Source organism: Mirounga angustirostris, unplaced genomic scaffold, assembly GCF_029215605.1.
Source record: "Mirounga angustirostris isolate CCGP_5_RB_7025 unplaced genomic scaffold, mMirAng1.0.hap1 SCAF_2, whole genome shotgun sequence".
Taxonomy (NCBI): domain Eukaryota; kingdom Metazoa; phylum Chordata; class Mammalia; order Carnivora; family Phocidae; genus Mirounga; species Mirounga angustirostris.
Genome location: NW_026991710.1, coordinates 39,496,110 through 39,517,287, shown reverse-complemented (window position 1 = coordinate 39,517,287; position 21,178 = coordinate 39,496,110). Strand labels below are relative to the sequence as shown.

Below are 21,178 nucleotides of genomic sequence, written 5' to 3'. Positions count from 1 at the left end.
ATGATGAGATAATGAGGAGATACCCACAACAGGAACCTCCAGGCAGGTTACCAGACTCACAATGGGTACAAACTATCTGCTGTCACATTCTTTTTTTTTTTTTTAAGATTTTATTTATTTGAGAGAGAGAGACAGAGAGTGCGCATGAGTGGGGGGAGGGTAGAGGGAGAGGGAGAAGCAGGCTCCATGCTGAGCAGGAAGCCCAATGCGGGGCTCGATCCCAGGACCCTGAGATCATGACCTGAGTCGAAGGCAGACGTTTAACCGACTGAGCCACCCAGGTGTCCCTTGTCACAAAGCATTCTTAAATTTCTATCTAAATACATCAATACCTATTGTCCTGTGATATTTGACTTAGCAAAATTTGAATTTTATTGCAGTTTGGTGGAGTTCATAGGCACCAATAACCTGATGGCTGTTCTCTAATGAGTCAGCCACATTTCCTCATGAGTCTCACATACACAGTAACTCTGAGCCGGTGCCTGCGCCCTCAGTTCTTCAGAGAACAATCCTTTCCTCAACGACCTCCTTGCCAGAGGGAACAGAAGAGCGTGGTCAAGTCTGAGAGACTTCTTACTCAGTGCTTAGTCAGCCAAGGGATGCTTGGGAAACTCGTTACATGGTATTTATCAAGGTCTCTGATTATAGTGTCATCTAGGGCTTGTGAGATTCCATGGGTTGGAAAATGTTTCCAGAGACATCTGTGTCAGAATGCTAATATACAGTAAGCCAAACAAAACAAAACAAAAACCCAACTTATTTCAGAATGGAACTCTAAGAAATGTTTAAATTAAACAGGTTTCTTTATTGCAGCCCTTCTCAGAGACTTTGATGGGTATTGGGACTCTTCAAGAAAAGGTATGTGCAGGCTTCCCAAATTAAATTTTTTAGAGACGTCTGTTCTCTGGAACACATTTGGGATTGCGTTAGAGACCTTGTAAGCGTTTAGTGATTTCACTGTATCAACGATCTCTGCACTAGTAACTGGCTTCAGGACGTAAGGATTCTACTGCATCCCAAAATCAATCTAAGACCAATGAAAGGCTTCTACCTTCCACCTTTGTGGTAAACACTATTGACATAAAGTCAGTCTCACACGCCAGTCAGGGCATGTGCTGACTGCATGAACTGAGAACCTGGGCCATGAGCATGAGAAAAGAAGAGATACTAGAGCCCATCGGGCGCCTGGGTGGCTCAGTCGGTTAAGCGACTGCCTTTGGCTCAGGTCATGATCCCAGGGTCCTGGGATCGAGTCCCGCGTCGGGCTCCCCCTGCTCTGCGGGGAGCCTGCTTCTCCCTCTGCCTCTGCCTGCCACTCACCCTGCTTGTGCTCTCTCTCTGTCAAATAAATAAATAAAATCTTAAAAAAAAAAGAAAGAGATACTAGAGCCCACCAAAGCTGGGGCTCTGGTCAGCAAAACTGTGTTTACAGAAAGTCCTCTTAATTTGGAGAAAAATCCAGAAACTCAGGACCACACAAGACAACTGTAACACAATATATGAAAGAAGAGCCCCTGAGATTTGAGGAAAGATCCCTATCACACTGCAGCTGCAGGTGTGAACCATTCTTTCCCTGAAGTTGGTTTCTCCAAATAAGTTAATCTCTAGTAACTAAGATATTTAGTTGCTGAACTGAAGAGAAGGTACAGAGTTATCACATGCAATTCTGATCTCTATGACTGCATCTACAGAGACCTTTCCTAAGACCCAAATCTTCCTCACTGAGACCCTGTCTTACAAAATTGGTTTTTGCTCTTTTTTCTGTGACAGACAGCTTCTGCCTTCTTGGAACTCCTCTCACCCGGAGCCAGGCCCGTACCACCCGGCTCTAAATGATTCCACAAGCGTGTCCTTCATAGAGTTGTAAGTTCCTTTAAAGGAAGGACCATCTTATATTGATCTTTGGATCCCTAACACAATACCTAGCACATGGAGAAGAATAAAAGTTTATTGTACACGACTACCAAACACTTGCTGATTTTATATTGTACAAGTAGGCGCTGGAGAAACAGAATAAAAAGATGTCACTCTTCAGAAAACATACATAAACCCCTCCCACTTGGCCTCAAAGAGACATTTTTTTTTTTAATGAAGAGAAAAGTCATCCTCCTAATTAAAGAATATAAAGCACAATGTGGATAGCTTCCTACAATTAAACAAAGCCTTATCTGGTTTCATGGTGGGACTCCAGCATCTTTGTCTGAATCCTATGTAACATCTATTTTAAAATTTTAGATTTTCAGGATTCATATTATGCCTTCCTACCAGGTTGCAGGTTTCACGTTCAGGTTGCTTTCTCTTTTTTCTCCCTCTATTTGTATCCAAATTCAACAAGCAAACGCTGGCCAAGACCCCTCTTTGCCCTCTAATAGTGCTGGTTGAAGCTTTAGGGTGGCCTTAAAACGGCTCCCCATTCCTCCCCCAGTTCCACCAGTAGCCACGGCTCTTATTTAATTTCCCACTGCCATCCTAGTCCAGTTTTAGGGGCTCACTGGCCCACCTCGACAACTTCGGCTGAAGTATGGACGCACACAAGTGTTCTTCTGGCTCCCTCAGATTCCTGACCACCACAGACCTGAAGGAAAAAGACGAGCACCCACGACCACACACGGACCTTCCTCCCCCACAGCACGTTCACCCACAGCCCCTTGTTTCTGAGCCCTTGCCTGTGCCATACATTGTCTGCCCCACATGCTCTTCCTTCTTTTTCTGCTCTGCAAACCCCTACTCATTAGTTTAATCCTAACTCAAGTTTTACCTCTTTTCTCCTCACCCCTTGAGAGTTGATCACTCCCTTCTTTGTACCCTTGCTCTACTCTGGATTAGCCCACTATTACTGCATCTATAACACAGGATTATATGTATGTATTTATATGTCTGTCTCCTCTACCTAGAACAAAACTGAAGGACAGGGACATGTCATATTCATTTTATATCCCAGTGTCTAGTATTTTGCCGTTTTTCACTAAGCCATTCATTCATTCATCCCATCAATACTTTTTGTTGATCTGTGGTGTTAGGCACTCCTCAAGGAAAGAGGGGTGCATAGGACAGATAGGATCCTGGCTTGCATGGAGCTCACATTCTAATGAGAGAAGACATCAGATCCAAACACTAACCTGTGAACAAATAAGATGCTTCTAGACTGAGACAGAGAGAGACAGGGTGGGGATGAGGGTGGAAAGAACTTGGGATTAGGTGGTAAGGAAGGTTTACTGAGGAGGTGACATCTAAGCTAAGACCTCAATGACAGAAAGGAGAACCATATAGAGATCTCAGAGAATAACCACCCAGGTAGAATGAACAGTACTCTCATTGAATGAAAGCAGAGAGAGGATGAAAGAAGCACAAAAACACTGGCTTACAAAGAAAAGGTTTCTATTTCAAATGGGTAAAATGAACCCAGGACTCAGGGGCCTCAATGACATTTAATTACCAAAGGTTGGCATATTTTTGCCAGCAGCCTGCCAAGGATCCTTACTCCCTGGCTCTCAACTTGCCTCCCCATCCAAGGTGCCATCTTGCAATCTTCCATTTCTAGACATCACGGCTCTCAGTGTACCCTTAAGCTGGTATTCTTAACCTGGGCTCCACGGACAGGCTTCTGCAATTATATGCAAAATTTTTACAGATGCTAATTTTTCAGGACAAAGAATCTAAAGCTTTCTCAAAATAATCATAAGTCTCCAAAAAGGGTAAATTCAACTTGTCTAGAGCAAGAGTGAGATGATCTCATATTTCAAGGAACACCTACCTCTTTATCCTATATATAATGGTGTGGTTCTGAAAACCCAAAACCAAACAACCACCCCAGTGCGCCTATGCAATCAGACTGACACATGGCCTTGAAGTATAGGGCAAGTAAAAACAAAATGGACTGAGTGGGGAGACTGAGCCTGGTAAGCAGCTTCATTGAACAACCCTCAAAACTACTTCTCGAGGGGCACCTGGGTGGCTCAGTGAAGCATCTGCTTTCAGCTCAGGTCCCAGGACCCTGGGATCAGGCCCCTCATCGGGTTCCCTGCTCAGTGGGGAGTCTGCTGCTCCCTCTCCCTCTGCTTGTGCTCTCTCTTTCTCTAATGAATAAATAAAATCTTAAAAACAAAAACAAAAACCTACTTCTTGAGAATGGACACATAAGTCACTGAGCTAGATGTTGAGTAGTCAAAATATAAGTTCTTGCTCTCAAGGAGTTAACGGTGTATGTCAGAGAGAGAAATAAGGCCTGTGTAATGGGAGCCAAGGAAGGGAGGGAATGTGTAGACAGAGCTCAGAAACTGAGAAGAGTCTGAGAAGTCTTCAGAAGGAAGAATATCTAGGGGCGCCTGGGTGTCTCAGTCAGTTAAGCAACTGACTCTTGGTTTCAGCTCAGGTCGTGATCTCAGGGTTGTGACATCAAGCCCCGAGTCAGGCTCTGCAGAGTCTGCTTAGGATTCTTTCCCTCTTGCTCTCCCCCCCGCCAACCCCTCCCACCGCTTGCATGCAGGCTCTTTCTCTCTGTCTCAAAAAACAAAACAAAACATGTATAATAAAAAAAAAAGGAGGAAGAATATTTAAAGTAGTTTTATAAGAAATAAGTATTTCATCAGGTTTGGTAGACAGAGGTAGGTTGCCAGTAGGGAGAATAAATTTTAGATAGGGAAATGGTACAGATAAAGGAACAGAAATATCATTTTTTCTAAGAAGACAATAAGACTAAATCAGGAAACTGAAGGGTGGGTGTGGCATAGCCCCACTGGGTTACCAATGCCCTACTACTTCCAAGTAAGCATGAGTCAACAGGTGGCAACTTCACATGGGTGAAAAATGTAAAAGATCAGTAGAGGAATAGGTAAAAAGAGAAGAAAATAGATATCTATTTCTGATATAGCCTTTTTTAAAAGATTTTATTTTCGAGTAATCTCTACACCCAACATGGGGCTCGAACCCACAACCCCGAACGAGATCAAGACTCACGCGCTCTACCAACTGAGCCAGCCAGGCGCCCCTTTTTCTGATAGAGCCTTAAAGAGAGTGCACAGAAGAGGCTGTATGCATTCTTTCCCTATTTGTCTTTCAGAAGTTGGAGAAAAATTAAGTCTAGATGTTTGATATATGTGCTGCCGAAGCGAGTCTAGATGTCTGACCTATGGCAAAGACACAATATGACAGGTTTTGTATCTTTAATGCCACAGAAATTAACTAAATGAGTTGCACTGAAATGATCACCCTCGTTGCTGCAACTGTCACTGGCAACTTTGAAAAGAACAGGAGAGTCCCCTTAAGGCCTTTCCGGGACAAGTGAGACCACTGCGGTCTACTCAGATCACATCTCTACTATGAAAACCATACAATAAATTCAATGCAGAAACACAAAAGATTCCCCACAGTGGATTCGTTCTTGTTAGGCCACCTATTTTAGACATCAACCAGTTACTGGTCTCATGACTGGGGAATCCTCATCTTGGTAAAACGCAAGTATTAATGAATTGTGGAAGGCAGAAAAGGCAGCTGGATTTTTACAGAAGCAATTTCAAGTACGACAGAACTTGTGACCTCTAACTCTTCCATGGAAGTATCGTTCCTCTTTCCTATCTTCTGCATGGCCCTCTATAGTTTCCTGCAGCAAAATGGGTTCGTCAGTGGGTGTGACTAAACAGTTTCCAAAACTTCCCTCTGGGAATCAAGCAACACCCAGCTGAGCTTTAAAATGGAAATACCAGAAAATGTCATTCTGAGGACTGGGAAAGGGGAAGAAGAGGGCACAGGTGTGGTGGGATGTGGGGGAGGAATGCAGGAAGATAAAAAGGCCTTGGAGGGTACTTGAATTTGCCTGTGATTCAGACATCCTTCCTGGTCAGAGATAACCCTGTTAAGCTTTGCTGGCTCTGAGAGTGAGCCTTGGTCCTTAAACCCCGGCAGCCTTCTTCAGGCTCAGCCATGATTGGCCCTGAACAGAAATACCATGCTTTTTCAGAAATGATATACTATCTCTCAACACTGAATCATCCCACAAATTAGGAAGTCGTGATATTGTTTGCTTATATTTCTAATGATGTGTGGCAATTACACTAAACTGCAATTACGTAGTCTCTTCTCAGGTAGAAAAGACAACAGTGTTCGGCTTTGTCATAATTACGAGGATGTTCTTTCATTATTCATGACGGATATGCAAAATTCAAGTCACGCATTCACACTTACAATGGGGCTACTGAAAGCAGCCTGTCTGGAGTGAGGCACTTCACTGGCTCCTTCTCCACTTCCCAGAGCTAAACAGTTCCCAGCAAGATGATTCGAGGATTTACTTCCCAAGGGCCCATTATGAACCGTCCTGCAGCTGGGGGCCCTCGGTTTTGCCATATTGCTGAGGGAGTCACTGGGAGTGTCTATGGAATCTTCATCTTCAGAGACAGCTTCCTGGTAGGACTCTAACCTCTTGGCTGAGAGAGAAAAATCACACTGGGTCATTACTTGAGAAGAACCATTTGTAGGTTAAATATGTCAGGCATTTACTTCAACAGCTATTACACATCATCTCCTCCCTTTTCAAATCTGCCCTCCAAACTCCCCTCCCCAGATTCCCTTAATGAACTTACCTCGCTGAGAAAAGTAGAAGCAATTAGAAAGCAACTCCCTTCTTATCCCACCATCAAATCTACCAACCTATCCACATCCGTATCCAAACTCTGTTTTTACTACTACTACTACTACTACTACTACTACTATTACTGATAAAGTTTCAAATGCCAAGCTCTCTCCATTTGTGATCTGCCTCCCACCCCTCTGGCTTTCTCAAGGACTTCACCCTTACAATTCTCCCCTTTATGCCGACACCGATCTCTCCTCAACCAATCTCATGGCTTTCTGTCCCTGTCTGCCCACCGACATTACTCCTGGCAAGGTCACCCATGAGCTCCACATTACCAAATCCAATTAGTGCATCTGTCCATACCTTATCTGCACTCTTAGCAACATCCAACAGAGGTGACCATTCTCTTCTTGAATGGCTCTTTTGGTTTCTCCGACACCATGCATACCTGTTTTTCCTCCTACTTTAATGGCTGTTCCTTCTTAGTTTCTCCTGCTGTCTTCTCTTCAGCCCTCAAATACGGGGTTGCTACAGGAATTCTCTCCCTTCTCCACCTATATACTTTTCCTTGGTGATGACACCTGGTCCTATATTTGAAATATCATTTCATACGCGCCTGATTTCCAAACGTGTAACTTCAACTCCAATTTCTAATTGGAATCCAGACTCCTATATACATCTAACTCTCCACTTGATACTTCCAGTTGGATGTCTAGTGGGCTCTTCAAGCAGGTATCTGCAGAGCTCACTCCCTTACCTTTCTCAAGTCTCTTATCACATCCCTTGACAGCAAAAACTTGCCAGATTTAACCACACTATTACAAATACTACTTCAGCATTTACCACCATCTACACACTATAGATCTTTTATTTATTTTTTGAAACATCCAGTGGAATATAAACTCCAAAAAGGCAGAGTTTTGTCTATTTTGTTAATATGATATTCCCAGAGGCCAAAGCAGTGGCTAATAATAAATATTTGTTGACTAAATAGATAATAGATACCTTAAATTTGATATGGCCAAAATAGAACTCTTCCTCACTTCTCCCTCAAACTTACTCTTCCTCTGGCCTTCCCCATCTTTGTAGATGGTACCTAACTATTTATCTAGCTACTTATGCTAAAACTCTAGGAGTCTCCTTGATTATTCTGGTCTTCCCCAGACCCTGTATTCAAAGCATCACGAAAAGCTATCTATTATTTATCCAAAATATATCTCAAATATCTCAAACTCTCTCCATCTTCATTACCTTAGTCCAAGCCACCCTCATCTCTCAACTGGACCAGTGCAAATAGCCTCTTAACTGGTCTCCTTGCCCCTCTGTACTCCATTCCTCAACCAGTAGCTAGAGGGATCTTCCTAAAATATAAAGCAGAGCAGATTACTCCTGCACAAAACTTTCTTTATGTTGGCTTACATAACTCAAAATGATCTGACCTCTGCTGACTTCTCTAACATTCTTGCCCCTTCTTCTTCCACACTTGTTCCAAAGTCCAGCCTCACTGGCCTTCTTTCCTTACTTTGAAAATTGCCAAGCTCATTTCACTCTGAGGGCCTCTCTACTAGCTGCTGCCTCTAACTGGTAGGTTTTTGCACCTGAACTTCAAGATTATGTTATTCAGATCTAAGCTCTAAACGTTAGAGAGGCCTTGCCCCCCACCCAATCCGAAGTGCCTTCCAATCATTCTATATCATATCAACCCATTTTAATTCTCTGAAAAGCACTTTTCATTATTTTTTTTCTTGATTTAAGAATTAATTTATTTGCAACTATTTTCTCCAATAGAAGCTCTTTGAGAGCAGGGTCCTTGTCTGTCTTGTTTATCATGATATCCAGTGTCTGGAATACAGAGTAGACAATCAGTAAATATTTACTTGTTGAATTGCTAGCTGTCAGTATTTGGGCCAACTCCAGCTACTAAGTATAGAGTATGGCTTTTGGCAAGTTAATTTATAAAATAAAGAGTATTTGCATATCCTGTTTAATAATCTTTACCTGTACTTTTTAAGGACAAGGAGAGGCTAAGAGGCAATGTGGTGATTCTGAGCTCTAGAACCAGCTCTTTCAAAGACTCAGTGCCTTCTAGGAAATCACTTACTCTTTCTTGAGCCTCTGTTTTCTTATTGGTGGAATGAACAATTTAGATTTAAGACTTCAAAATTCTTTCCAGTTCTGCAAGTTTCTTTATATTCTCTGCCTAAATAATACAGAGCACTTCCCTGTATGGCCTCTCAGCTTCAAAAACCCATCCGCTTATGGAGTACCAAACATACTCAAGTTCTCCATTCTCACCTGTGCTCTTGCTCAGAATATCCATTCTCTTCTCTACTTAGGTAAATCCTCAACATCTTTAAAGGCCAGCTCCTCAGTGGTGACCTCTGGAACTATACTGACCCCCACTCGCTGGGCCTTTGAAGCTTCTATGTACTGAGTGTTACTATGTACCAGGCATGTGTCTCTTTTAATAACCAGAACAACCCCTCTGAGGCAGATACTATTAATACTTCCATTTTAGTAATAAAGAAATCAAGCTAATTTTCCCCATCTCACAAAAGTAGTATTCATCAGTCTTATATCCAGGTCTACAAGCTCTACAGCCAGGGCTCCGAGCCCTCATGCTACATTGTTTCTAAATATAACCACATACATTAATCTGTATTATTCCTCATCAGTTTACATCAGTATCACCTGCTCAATTTCAGTGAGTCCATGCTTTCAGTTTAAATATTTATTAAATGAATAATGAATGAATGAAGAGACACATGAATGAAATATCACTAGCATCAAGGGAAAGTTGTGGGGTAGGGACTTAACATTTACTGAGGACCTCCTTTTCATCAAGCATCTGTCTAGGTCCTTTTATAAACATCTACATCTCCCCTTTTCATCTTAAACATAATGCTACCAGATAGGAACTATCACTGTTCCACTTTGTAGCTGAGAGGCTAAGATCCAGACAGATCTTTGACCACAGACATGGTATTTTGACATGGTTAAATAGCTAGTTGGGGTTAGAGCTGGGAAATGAATTTAGGTCTTCCTGACTCCAAAGCCAGTACATGTACCCACTACTTCTATCTCCTCAGTAGTCATCTGTATATGATAGGTTAGTTCAGAGATTCTCAAGAAGGGGTGAATTTGTGCCCCCCAGCAAACATTTGACAATGCCTGTACACACTTTAGTTGTCACAACTGGGGGAGGAGCGCTACTCGCATTCAGTGGGCACAGCCCAAGGAGGCGTCTAAACATCTTAGAATGCACACGACAGCCCCCACGACAAAGAATAATCCACCCCAAAATGTCAATAGTGCTGAGGTTGGTAAGTCCTTGAACAGCTAAAGAAATTTACTGGTGATGTGATACCATTTTTAAAATAAACAATTACAGTATTACAAAACCTACAGAAACATAAAGGCTATAGTTCAGGAATTTCTCCTAGCCATCATTAGGGAAATCAGTCATCAGGCAACTGTGTAATTACTATAATGCCAGTCATCAGGCAACTGTGTAATTACTATAATGTCCTGTCCTTAGGACAGGACAAACTTGTTCAATAAATAGCACTGGAAGAGTGGAATCAAGAACACATGGGGTAATCTTTAATCATTTTGTAAAAAACTATGAGAAGGAAATAGACCAGTAAAGTTACAATTTGATTCCGAAAACAAAGCTACTGGAGTATACTTGTAGACTCTGAAAATTTGTCAAAAACTGGGTATGGAAGGAAAAGCATATTACCATACTGATAAACAAAATCTACCCAAACGCTCGTGAAGACTTTTCGTATGTCTCTTAAAGCTGGTTCTAATTAGTTCCATGAATGCCTCAGAGTGGGGCAGGAATTCTTGCGTTCCAACTCAAAGGAGAAAATACAAAGTATAGTCTTTCCTTTGTCTCAAGGTAGGTATTGGGTTAGATACTAGGTCAACTACTTTATTTCTCCCTCTTAGATAATCCCTAATCTTCTCTTCCAACTCCCCCTTCGAATATCTAATAACCTGTTCATGGCCCATTACTTATATTTATTTGATATCTGGAACAAGTGAGCAAGAGTCTATGGAACAAAAAGTTTATCATACTTTTCAATGTGCTCCCCAAAGGGCCAAAACCAAAGATGGACAGCACAGCATACTCATGGATTTCTCCCAACTGTATCATCCCCATATCTGCCAAACATTTTGCTATGAACTAATCCCCCAAACATTTCCAGCATCCCAACTTTCACCTGCTTATAAACAGCATGCCCAGCTAAGCTTCGTCCAACTGTATCATCCACGTATCCTTGATACACAAATCTTTCCTTCTAAACTAATTCCCTGTGCATTTCCAGCATTCCAAAAATTTCTTGCCCGATATCCTTCTAGGCCCCAAACCTTGATCAATGCTAAATTCACCTCCCAAACCGACTGCCTGAAAATCAAAACAATATGCAACAAGAACACCAGACTTTAATCTTACGACACTAAGATATTTTTACATTTCCATGTCTGTCTTCCACACTGGATCATGAGCTCCCCAAAAGATAAATCTATTTCTTATTTTGAGAACTATAATTACAACAACAATAGCAGCTGTTACTTATAAAGAACTTATTCCGTGCCATGCTCCAAGTGGCTCTTCATGAATTTTCATGAATAGCAGTAGATACTATTACTGAGCCCTTTTACTGAGGCCCAGAGAAATTAGATAACTAGCCCAGAGTCACATGGCTTGTAGGCAGTAAAGATGGGAATCCAACTCAGGAGGCCTGATTCCAAAATCCTTGTTCTTGGAAACTACGACACCACTGTATGTATCACATTCACAAACTGTGCATCATAAAGGCACTCTCTAGACAAACTCAAACTGAGAAACATTCTACAAATCCCTAAATAGTGCCCTTCAGAACTAGGATCAACCAAAAAACAGAAAGCCTGAGAAGCTGTCAGATCTAAAGGAGTCTAAATGATGACTGTCACATGGTCTCCTGGATGGGATCCTCAGAGAGAAAAAGGCAAAAACTGAAGAAATCCGAATAAAGTATGGATTTCAGTTAATAATGACATATCACTATTAGTTCATTACTTATGACAAATGTATTATACGACTAGTGTAAGATGTTAACGACAAAGGAAACTGGAGAGGGGGGCAAAATGGAACCCTCAAGAGCATCACTGTAACTTTTCTGTAAATCTAACAATATTCTACACTAATAAGATTATTAAAAAAGACATCCTCTTTCAGTAATCTTTTAAAGCAATGTCTTCTAAAATTTTAATATGCACACAAATCACCTGGGAATATTGTTAAATGAAGATTTTAATTGAAGCTTTAAAGAGGGGCTGGAGATTCTGCATTTTTAATACACACCCGGGTGTTGCTAATGCTGCTGAGTCCACGGACCAAATTTCTAAGTTGCAAGGTTTTATTTTTTTTTAAATTTATTTATTTAAATAATCTCTACACCAAACGTGGGGCTCAAATTCACGACCTTGCGATCAAGAGCCACACACTCTTACAGCTGAGCCAGCCAAATGCCCCTATGTTGCAAGGTTTTAAAAACATCAAATGGTGTTGTCAAATGTGTTTAATTCAAATGCACTTGTGCACGGGGCTATTTCCTAGCAGCAATGTTCTTTATGGAAAGACCTCCTAGGCAAAGCTTTTGCCCCCAAATCCTGAAGGGTTAACTAGTTTTCATTTCAGTGAACGTAATATGTCTCAGGGTTAAATTCTGGAGAGAAGAAGCCCCTACTATTCCCTCCTTCATCGATCAGAGTGTGTATGTACATGTCCTTGTTTTTAAACCATAACAGAAAAGAGACCAGGAGCTCCGGATGTATCTATGGCAGAGATCTGCTCAAAGGCAAAGTTGGCACCTTCTAGAAATAGTGCAACACCCACGGTCCACAAGCAGTTCAGTCAGGTTAGCACAAGATTTTCAGTCACTTGGTACCTTCTCTGCCTAAGGGGCAGAAGCACTTGCTGAGCCCAGTGTGCAGGCTCAGGGACTGGGGTGGGAAAGGGCTGGTACTAGCCTTCTTAAATGCTACAAATACAAAAAACAATGTAGTGCTTTCCATCATACATTTTGTGAAACATTACTACTATAAGATACTTCTTGAAAATAGGGATCCAGAGTCAAATATCTTGGAAGACACTAATCTCATAAATGGGTGTGAAAGTTCAGCTACAGTGAGGTGGATTATTTACATAAATTTTGGCAATTATTATAGTGCAATCTAGCCTAGCCTCTAGAAGAATAAGGAGAGACTAGGAAGGTGATCATGATGAAATCTTAAGAAAAATGGTTGTAAAAACAAAAGCACACCATAATGCCATTTAAAAAAACAAAACAAAACAGGGCGCCTGGGTGGCTCAGTTGGTTAAGCGACTGCCTTCAGCTCAGCTCACGATCCCGGAGTCCCAGGACCGAGGCCCGCATTGGGCTCCCTGCTCAGCCCTCTCACCCTCCCACCTTTCATGCTCTCTCTCTCTCTCTCTCTCTCTCACTCTCATTCTCTCAAATAAATAAAATCTTTAAAAATAAATAAATAAATAAGTAAAAAAAATATATATATTAATGTGTCCCAAAAAAGGCTCAAAAGAAATGTACAAAAATGTTAATAGTGGTCCACTCTGTTTGGTGGGGGTTACTGATGGCTTTTAAATTTTCCTCTTTTAGCTTATCTGAAATTTTCTAGAATATTGCTTTTTTAACAAAAATACAATAAAGAAGACAAAATAGGGGCGCCTGGTGGCTCAGTCGTTAAGTGTCTGCCTTACACTCAGGTCATGATCCCAGGGTCCTGGGATCGAGCCCCGCATTGGGCTCCCTGCTCAGCGGAAAGCCTGGTTCTTCCTCTCCCACTCCCACTGCTCGTGTTCCTGCTCTCACTGTGTCTTTCTGTCAAATAAATAAATAAAACCTTAAAAAAAAAAAAAAAAGAAGACAAAATAATGCAGAGTTTCATATCCAATATGACTAGCTATTTTTTATATTTATATAGTGATTATGTGATAAATATTCAACATTTTATCCCTAACGTTCACAGGTAACAACAAAACCTGGTTTAAAAAATATATGTGCCTAGGAGGGGCACCTGGGTGGTTCAGTCGCTTAAACATCTGCCTTCGGCTCAGGTCATGATCCCAGGGTCCTGGGATCGAGTCCCACAGTGGGCTCCTTGCTCAGCAGGGAGCCTGCTTCTCCCTCTGCCTGCTCTGCCTGCCACTCCCCGTTTGTGCTCTCTCTCTCTCTCTGACAAATAAATAAATAAAATCTTAAAAAAAAAAATTCTTCCTCTCCCTCTGCCCCTCCCCCCACTCATGTGCAAGTGCTCCCCCCCAATGAATAAAATCTTTAAAAAAATATACATATATGGGCGCCTGGGTGGCTCAGATGGTTAAGCATCTGCCTTCGGCTCAGGTCATGATCCCAGGGTCCTGGGATCGAGTCCCGCATCGGGCTCTCTGCTCCTTGGGAGCCTGCTTCTCCCTCTGCCCTCTCTCTCTGTCTCTCATGAATAAATAAATAAAATCTTTAATATATATATATATATATATATATATATATACATACATACATATGTATGTATGTATGTATGTGTGCCTAGGAGAAAATACAGTTATATTTTTTAAAATTTTGGCCTGGGTTTAGCACTACTGACAGAAATTATAATATTCATAATCTTATTAATATTCATAACAACTGACAAGATTTAATAAACATATAAAAATTCTGACAAGTAGAAACACCCTAAGAGACCGTGCTAGACAGAATTCTAAGATGGCCCCCAAATTTCCAGTCCCCCTGATGTATACACCTTCTGGGTACAATGGGGTTTCACTTCTGTGATTAAATTATGTTATATGGAAATGTGGAAGGATTTTGCAGATGTAATCAAGCAGCTAACCAGCTCAATCTGAATTAATCTAAAAGAAGACTATCCTAGGTAGATCTGACCTCATCAGGTAAAAAGAAGGGTCACAGTACTTTCCTTGAGGTCAGAGAAATTCAAAGCTAGAGATTCTGCTGCTGGTCTTGAAGAAGCAAACTGTGAGGCTATGGAGAGGCCATGTGGTAAGAAACGGTGGGCCACCTCGAGAAGCTCAGAACGGTCCCAGACTGACAGCTAGCAAGACAGCAGGGACTTCAGTCCTACAACCTTAAGCATCTGAATTCTGCCAAAGACAAGGGAACTATGAAGAGGACCCTGAGCCTTGGATAAGACCACAGTCCCATCTGACACCTACATTTCAGCTTGGTGACAGACCCTAAGGGAGGATGTCGCCATCCCACACCCAGGCTCTAGCCCCACAAAAGCTATGATACGGTATATCTGTGTTGTTTAAAGCCACTAAATCTGTCGTAATTTGTTATGTGACAATAGAAAACTAATACAGTGATAAATGATGAACCAGGAAAATACTCGTCACATACAGAAGGACAGTATCACAGCGTCAAATTATTTAACATTTAGTTCAATACAAGTGCACAAATGAAAATGGACAATGGCCACAGACAACCTAGACTGAACAATGAGCTGAACGCCAGTCCTGCCTTAATAGATAAAATCTTCCTACAGATGACGAAGAGAAGCTCATTTGTAAAATAGGAAAAGGAAATGATCACTTTACCAAGGAAATTCAAAAAGCCAATAAACATATAAAAAGTTAAGCATCTCACTGCTCATCAGAGACAAATTAAGACAATGAAGTGCTGAGTCTACAAATATCACAGAGATTAAAAAGAATAACTTCATCCCATTATGGCTGGTGTGAAAAATGGGTATTGTTTTTCTGGGTGGTGGGAATGTAAATTAGCACAATATTTTAGATATAAATTTTGTAGGATCTATAAAAATTTTATATGTGCATATCTCTGGAGCCAATAATACCACTTCTAGAAATGTATCTTATAAAAGTAAGATATGTACAAACATGTGTGTACAAAAATGCATATTACATGATGAATTTTCTTTTACATATCATAATCTTTAATACTATCTCCTTGCCTCAGACTCTAAAAGCTACATGAGATCAAGGGACTTTTGCCACATATTAGGGGCTCACAAAATTTATGTTGAATGAGTAAGTGATAACTAAGTAAGTTCATTGCAAGTATTGTTACAATAGCAAAGTAAGCTTGACCACATACAATGCAATACTATGCACTTAATGTTATGAGCGGACTCAGAAAAAAAGTCCATGAGATATTGTTGAATAAAAGAAGAAAACTGCAAAAAAAAAAAAAATTATAACATGTTCTAACTTATAAAAGGGAAAATGTGCAAATATATATGTTCACATATAAAAGAATATGGAGAGTTATATATTCATCAAATTGTTAATGGTGGTTAACCTCTAGAGAGTAAGGTTTTTAATTAGTTATGGATACTTCTCAGAAACATTTTCATAGGAGTGTACATTACTTTTGTAAATAACAAAATTAATGTAGTTCAATTCTTTAAAGAAAACTTGCAATTTGTATATTTACTTCCTTAGCCTCAGATGTTTAGCTCATCATATTTCTAGGTGTTCTTAACCAAGAATTGATGGTATCTATGGGCTAAACGAGGATGTGATGGGTTAAAGGGGGGGCTGTAGCCCCTCCCTTTGGAATTATTTTCAAAATATTTCTTAGGGAGATGGTCCATAATTTCATTAGATTCATTAGATTCAAAATATTTCTTAGGGAGATGGTCCACAGTTTCATTAGATTCATTAGATTCAAAATATTTCTTAGGGAGATGGTCATAGTTTCATTAGATTCTCACAACTATCTATAATACTGTATTCTCACTGTACCTCATCTCCAACCTTCTACTACTAGTAGTAATTTACTTTCCTTTTAAAGAAACTATGGCAGTAGACTCCTTGACCTTGACCTACTAACTTCTGGAAGAACAACAATGACGCTTAATGCCTCTTTTGATGAGTTAAGTACCTAATCCTTAAATATAGCACCTGTATGCTAGAATTATCAGACCTTTAACTGGGTGCCAAAAAAGACCAATCTTAGGGTTGGTTTTCATAGAAACCCAACACTCACCATTTTCTTCATGGCAGTAATCAAACCCTGCCACACTACATCTTCGGAAAACCATCTTATTCTCAGTGAGAGTTCCTGTCTTATCAGAAAAGAGGTACTGAATCTGTCCAAGATCCTCGGTGATGTTCAGGGCTCGGCACTGAACAGTGGAATCCATCTTCTCATTGTAGAAATCCACATCACTTTGTATAAAATATATCTGTCCGAGCTTCACAATTTCAATGGAAACGTAGAGAGAAATGGGAATCAAGACCTAAGAGGAACCAAGTAATTTAAAAAATGTTAGAGAGCGGAAAGAAAGTTTGAGAAACCAAATATACTTGGGTAAGTAACAAAGATTTTAAAATTCTATGATGAGCTCAACAGAAATTACCTGTAACAAAATGATCATGGTCCAAAACATATAGAATCCTGCCAACACCGGTGATATGACATGTCCATCAGGCTCAGGGATATTAAAAAACATTATGTTTTCATATCTACTCAACCAGATTCCATGACCTTTCAAAAAACACACAGACATGAAAAGGATGCTACATATGTATTATGTAAATATAGAATTTCATTCCTAAAGAGGAATAAAAGTATTTATTTTGGCTGAACACCAATTGTTTATTTTTGAAAACAAACTGAAATGCAAAAAGGCTCCACATTCTCCTGTCTCAGTCTCTCTTTAAATCTCTTCCCAGGTCCCTTTCCTACTGTGGCCACATGTAGCTGGATATAATCAACATTAATGCCTTTCAGATCACAGAATGAGAAAGATAAAGATCTGATGGAAAAAATTATTGGCAAATAATCTCCTTTGCAGAAGTCAAATATTCATAAATATTTCAAAAATTAAATACTTTTAAATAGAGATCTTGCTGAAAAGATGTCAGTATAAAAAAATCATATTTTACCTACCCAATGCACCAGTTAAACACATCACAACCAAAAGTAGGACACACCAGAGGACATCTGTATTTGCTCTTCTTTCTAATTTGCTGCGCTTATACCTTGGACCACTGTTGTTCAGCATTGCTTTGGTTTCATGGCCTACACAGGTAACATGTCAGAAAATGTGCAAATTAAAGCCAGAGAGCAAATACCAAATTTTTAAATCTCTGTGACAGATACAAAGAGAAGTTGCATAATATATTTTGCTAATTTAGTTTGCTTTTGTGATCCATTTAGAAAAACAGAGACCAAGGATTAAGTTTATCAAGACAAAATTTCCTTTCTGCTTTTGTAAACTGCATTTTGAATAAATGGAAAATGTTAACTTGAAGAAAAACAGAGGAGACAAGAGTGAAAATGAGAAGTGTCACTGACCTGCGTAAACCACAATGCCCACAACAGCCTCTGTGTTTCTAATGGTGCATCCTCTAAGTAATAAATTTTCTTTACTGAGACCCACGTGTTCTTTGTTGGGATGTTCTCTATAAGAAAGACAGCACAGAGATTCATTTTTACTTAGCAAAAGTGGGGGGAAAATAAATAGCAAAAATGAGGATGTAAAAATAAAAATCACGGATTTTGAGTTTTCTTGACTGGGAGTATTAATTCGAGTGGTTCAGAAGAAAGGTTTCAAATCTCTGGGCCATTTGCTTTTGTTATTTTGCTTTGGCGCAGAGAAAGATGCAACAAGTTTCAACTACCATTGTTTTCTACTATTCACTGTTTGTCAACTTCTGGCACCACAAAAACTCAAAAATATTCCAAATAAGGAAATGTTACTCTCGTACAAACTGTATTTCAGGGTAACTTAGTAACAGACAAGGGAAAAGTTCTTGATAGAATTAGGAAGTTACTCCTTCCAACCCAGATGGAATCAAGGATTGTTCTAGGCAATGGTAACCTGTGGCTGCTAAAATCATTAGGTGACACACTGATGAGGAATTTTATAATGAAAGGATAAGGCTGAGAACACCAATCTTAACAGAACTACCGATGGGACAAGGGACATCATGGGCCTCCAGATGGTATGGAATAGAAGCACATGTCTCCACAGGATCCTAATCAAGCCTCTGTAACCGCCAATCAACCTGGGGTCTGCGGCATCAAGATCTGTGAAGCCTCTGAAACTGTATGCAATATTTCCTGCGTGTACGTATGTGTGGATATCTACGTCTATCTTGGTAGAAAGAGAAACTATTTCTTTCATCAGATTCGAAGGTGCCCCTGGACAGTTTACAGGAAGTCAGAGGGCCAGAAAAAAAAAAAACAGTGTTCACCACGACCCCAAGGATGCAGCGGGCCAAATCTAAGTGCAGTATAAACCGCAGTCAAAATGACCTGGCTTATTCAACAAATGGATGCCAGGGGGGCACAGGGAGAAGCAGGGAGGTCTCAACTCAGGAAGAAGGCAATCAGCTCAGTCTAGAAAGGGGTAAATTCTACCAGCTCAATGACCTAATTTCTTGGGAGGGAAAATTTAGAGACATGTCAACCAAATGAAATGGGCAGACCTTATTCTGATCCTGGTTAGGCTGTACTGACTACAAAAAATTTTTTGAGATAACTGGACAAATCTGAACAAAAACTAGGTATTAAATGATATCAAGAAATTGTTCTTAATTTAGTTAGGTGTGATAATGATGTTACGGCTCTGGTCCTTTACTGCTATGTGTTCACAGTGAAGTAGTTACACTGAAATGCTAATGGGGAAGAAATAGGAGGATAATTAAAACAAAGTTGGCAAAATTAGCCCGTGAGTGCTCATTATATTTTTCTTTCTGCTTTTGCATGCTTGAAATGTTCTGCAATAAACAATTTAAAAATTATCAAAGTAATTACTTAAGTTATGATAGTGGCAAAAATACAGAGAAAAATAACTGGAAATTTCTTTTAAAAAGCAAAAATTAATGTATTTCACCTATTATGAAAATGCCCACTTCATTTCAGCATTAAAATTAGACTGTTTTCTAAGCAATATACTTCGGTCAGTAAGTTGTTTCTTTTTTCTTACATATAGGAAAATTGTCCCTGTATCTGGCATCCTTGCTATCTGGAAAAATAACTCTTCAAAGAAGGTTTCATACCTTAAAGGACAAAAAAAATCGAATTGTTCCTTCATTTCTATATTTGTAAACACCTTATACTAAGAGATGTATGTTTACATTCCTTCATATATGTGGTTTTATGTACAAAGAGACAACCATGGAGTCATAGTCAGGGTCAGCAGTGTCCTTGGGTTTAATTTAATTCTACTTCCTGGTTTTATAGATGAAGAATTTAAGTCCCAACATTTACATTTCCATGTAGTATTCCCAGGCAAACACCACACAATGCTCATCAGTATAGCATTCATTATCCCTAGAACCTTTATAGGAACAGATTTAATATACACAAGCATTTCCAAAGTTCCTCAGTAAGATTTTAGATTTTTTTCCCCCCTGGGATCCTTATTTTTCACGATTACATCACTCTAGGTTACTATCATTAGATCAAAGCCTAACTCCTATCCTTACTGCGTCTGCCCAAACATTAAACAGGTCCTGCACTTGACAGGTATATATTTGGCACTTATGATAAGGGACCTTTGGACTCTATATGAAGCACTGACTGTCCACATAGAGCTCTTATCCATTGAAGAAGCTAGGTAACATCTGCCACTGCCCAGCAGTCCTGCTCAGATGCTGGGAATGGAAAAACACACAGTCGTGGCTCCTGTGGTCTACGGGGAGGTAATTGATAGAGAAATATGTAAGTGTAATAAAATTATTATAGATATTATGATAGAAATCTGATATTCAGCATGCACTGTGGGCACAAATAGGGAGAACGTCAGTTCTACCTGAGAGTAAGACCAGAGAAATCACCATGTAGAAAGTGAGCTTGAGCATCTCAATTTTTGATTTTTTTTTTAAGATTTTATTTGTAAGAGAGAGAGACAGAGAGAGAGCACAAGCAGTGGGAGTGGTAGGCAGAGGGAGAAGCAGGCTCCCTGCTGAGCAAGGAGCCCGATGTGGGACTCGATCCCAGGACCCTGGGATGATGACCTGAGCTGAAGGCAGACGCTTAACTGACTGAGCCACCCAGGCGTCCCTCAATTTTTGTTGATTTTAGAAAACAGATCACAAAGCAGGAAAGGGATAAGGAGCTAGTTTCGTGGATAAAAATAACTCCACATAAAATCACTGTATCTACCTGAGCTGACTCATTCAATGCTTCCCTGCAAGTTGCTGAAGCCAGTTCTCAACAGAGGCATTAACCAGACCCAGAGAAGTCTAATCACTGAGGAAGACAGAATCTCAGGGAGTGAGAGGAAGCTGAGAGCATCTTTTGGATGTGGATTCCAAGAGGAAGGCAATTCCAGTGGTCAGACCAGGCTAATCAGAAAGTAAGGCACCACACTTGAAGCAGACATACATCAGGGGAGCCCATCTCGAATGGAAAAAAACAAAGAGCAGGCAAACATGGCATCACGGAATCTGGAGGCAAGTGATAATTAGGAGAATCAGGAGGTTAGTGGGGCCCTAGAGCTAGGTAAGGGCTCTAGGGCAAGACTGAGTACCCACAGCAGCAAAAGATGTCTCCAGTGTGTCCGTTAAGAAAAAAATCATGTCCAGTGTGGATGAAGACAGAGGCT

General features: G+C 40.2%; 1 protein-coding gene across 6 annotated transcripts in view; it reads right to left on the bottom strand.

Moving 5' to 3' along the window:
- ATP10D (ATPase phospholipid transporting 10D (putative)) overlaps nt 1-21,178 on the bottom strand; it is a 99,794-nt gene that overhangs the window by 35,499 nt on the left and 43,117 nt on the right. For all 6 annotated transcript variants that reach the window (XM_064584439.1, XM_064584437.1, XM_064584440.1 and 3 more), the window contains 5 exons: nt 17,920-18,026; nt 17,512-17,643; nt 16,979-17,106; nt 16,606-16,858; nt 6,181-6,419 (listed from right to left, as the gene is read on the bottom strand). In XM_064584439.1, coding sequence (XP_064440509.1) covers nt 6,181-6,419; nt 16,606-16,858; nt 16,979-17,106; nt 17,512-17,643; nt 17,920-18,026 — 859 coding nt within the window. The remainder of the gene's footprint in view (nt 1-6,180; nt 6,420-16,605; nt 16,859-16,978; nt 17,107-17,511; nt 17,644-17,919; nt 18,027-21,178) is intronic.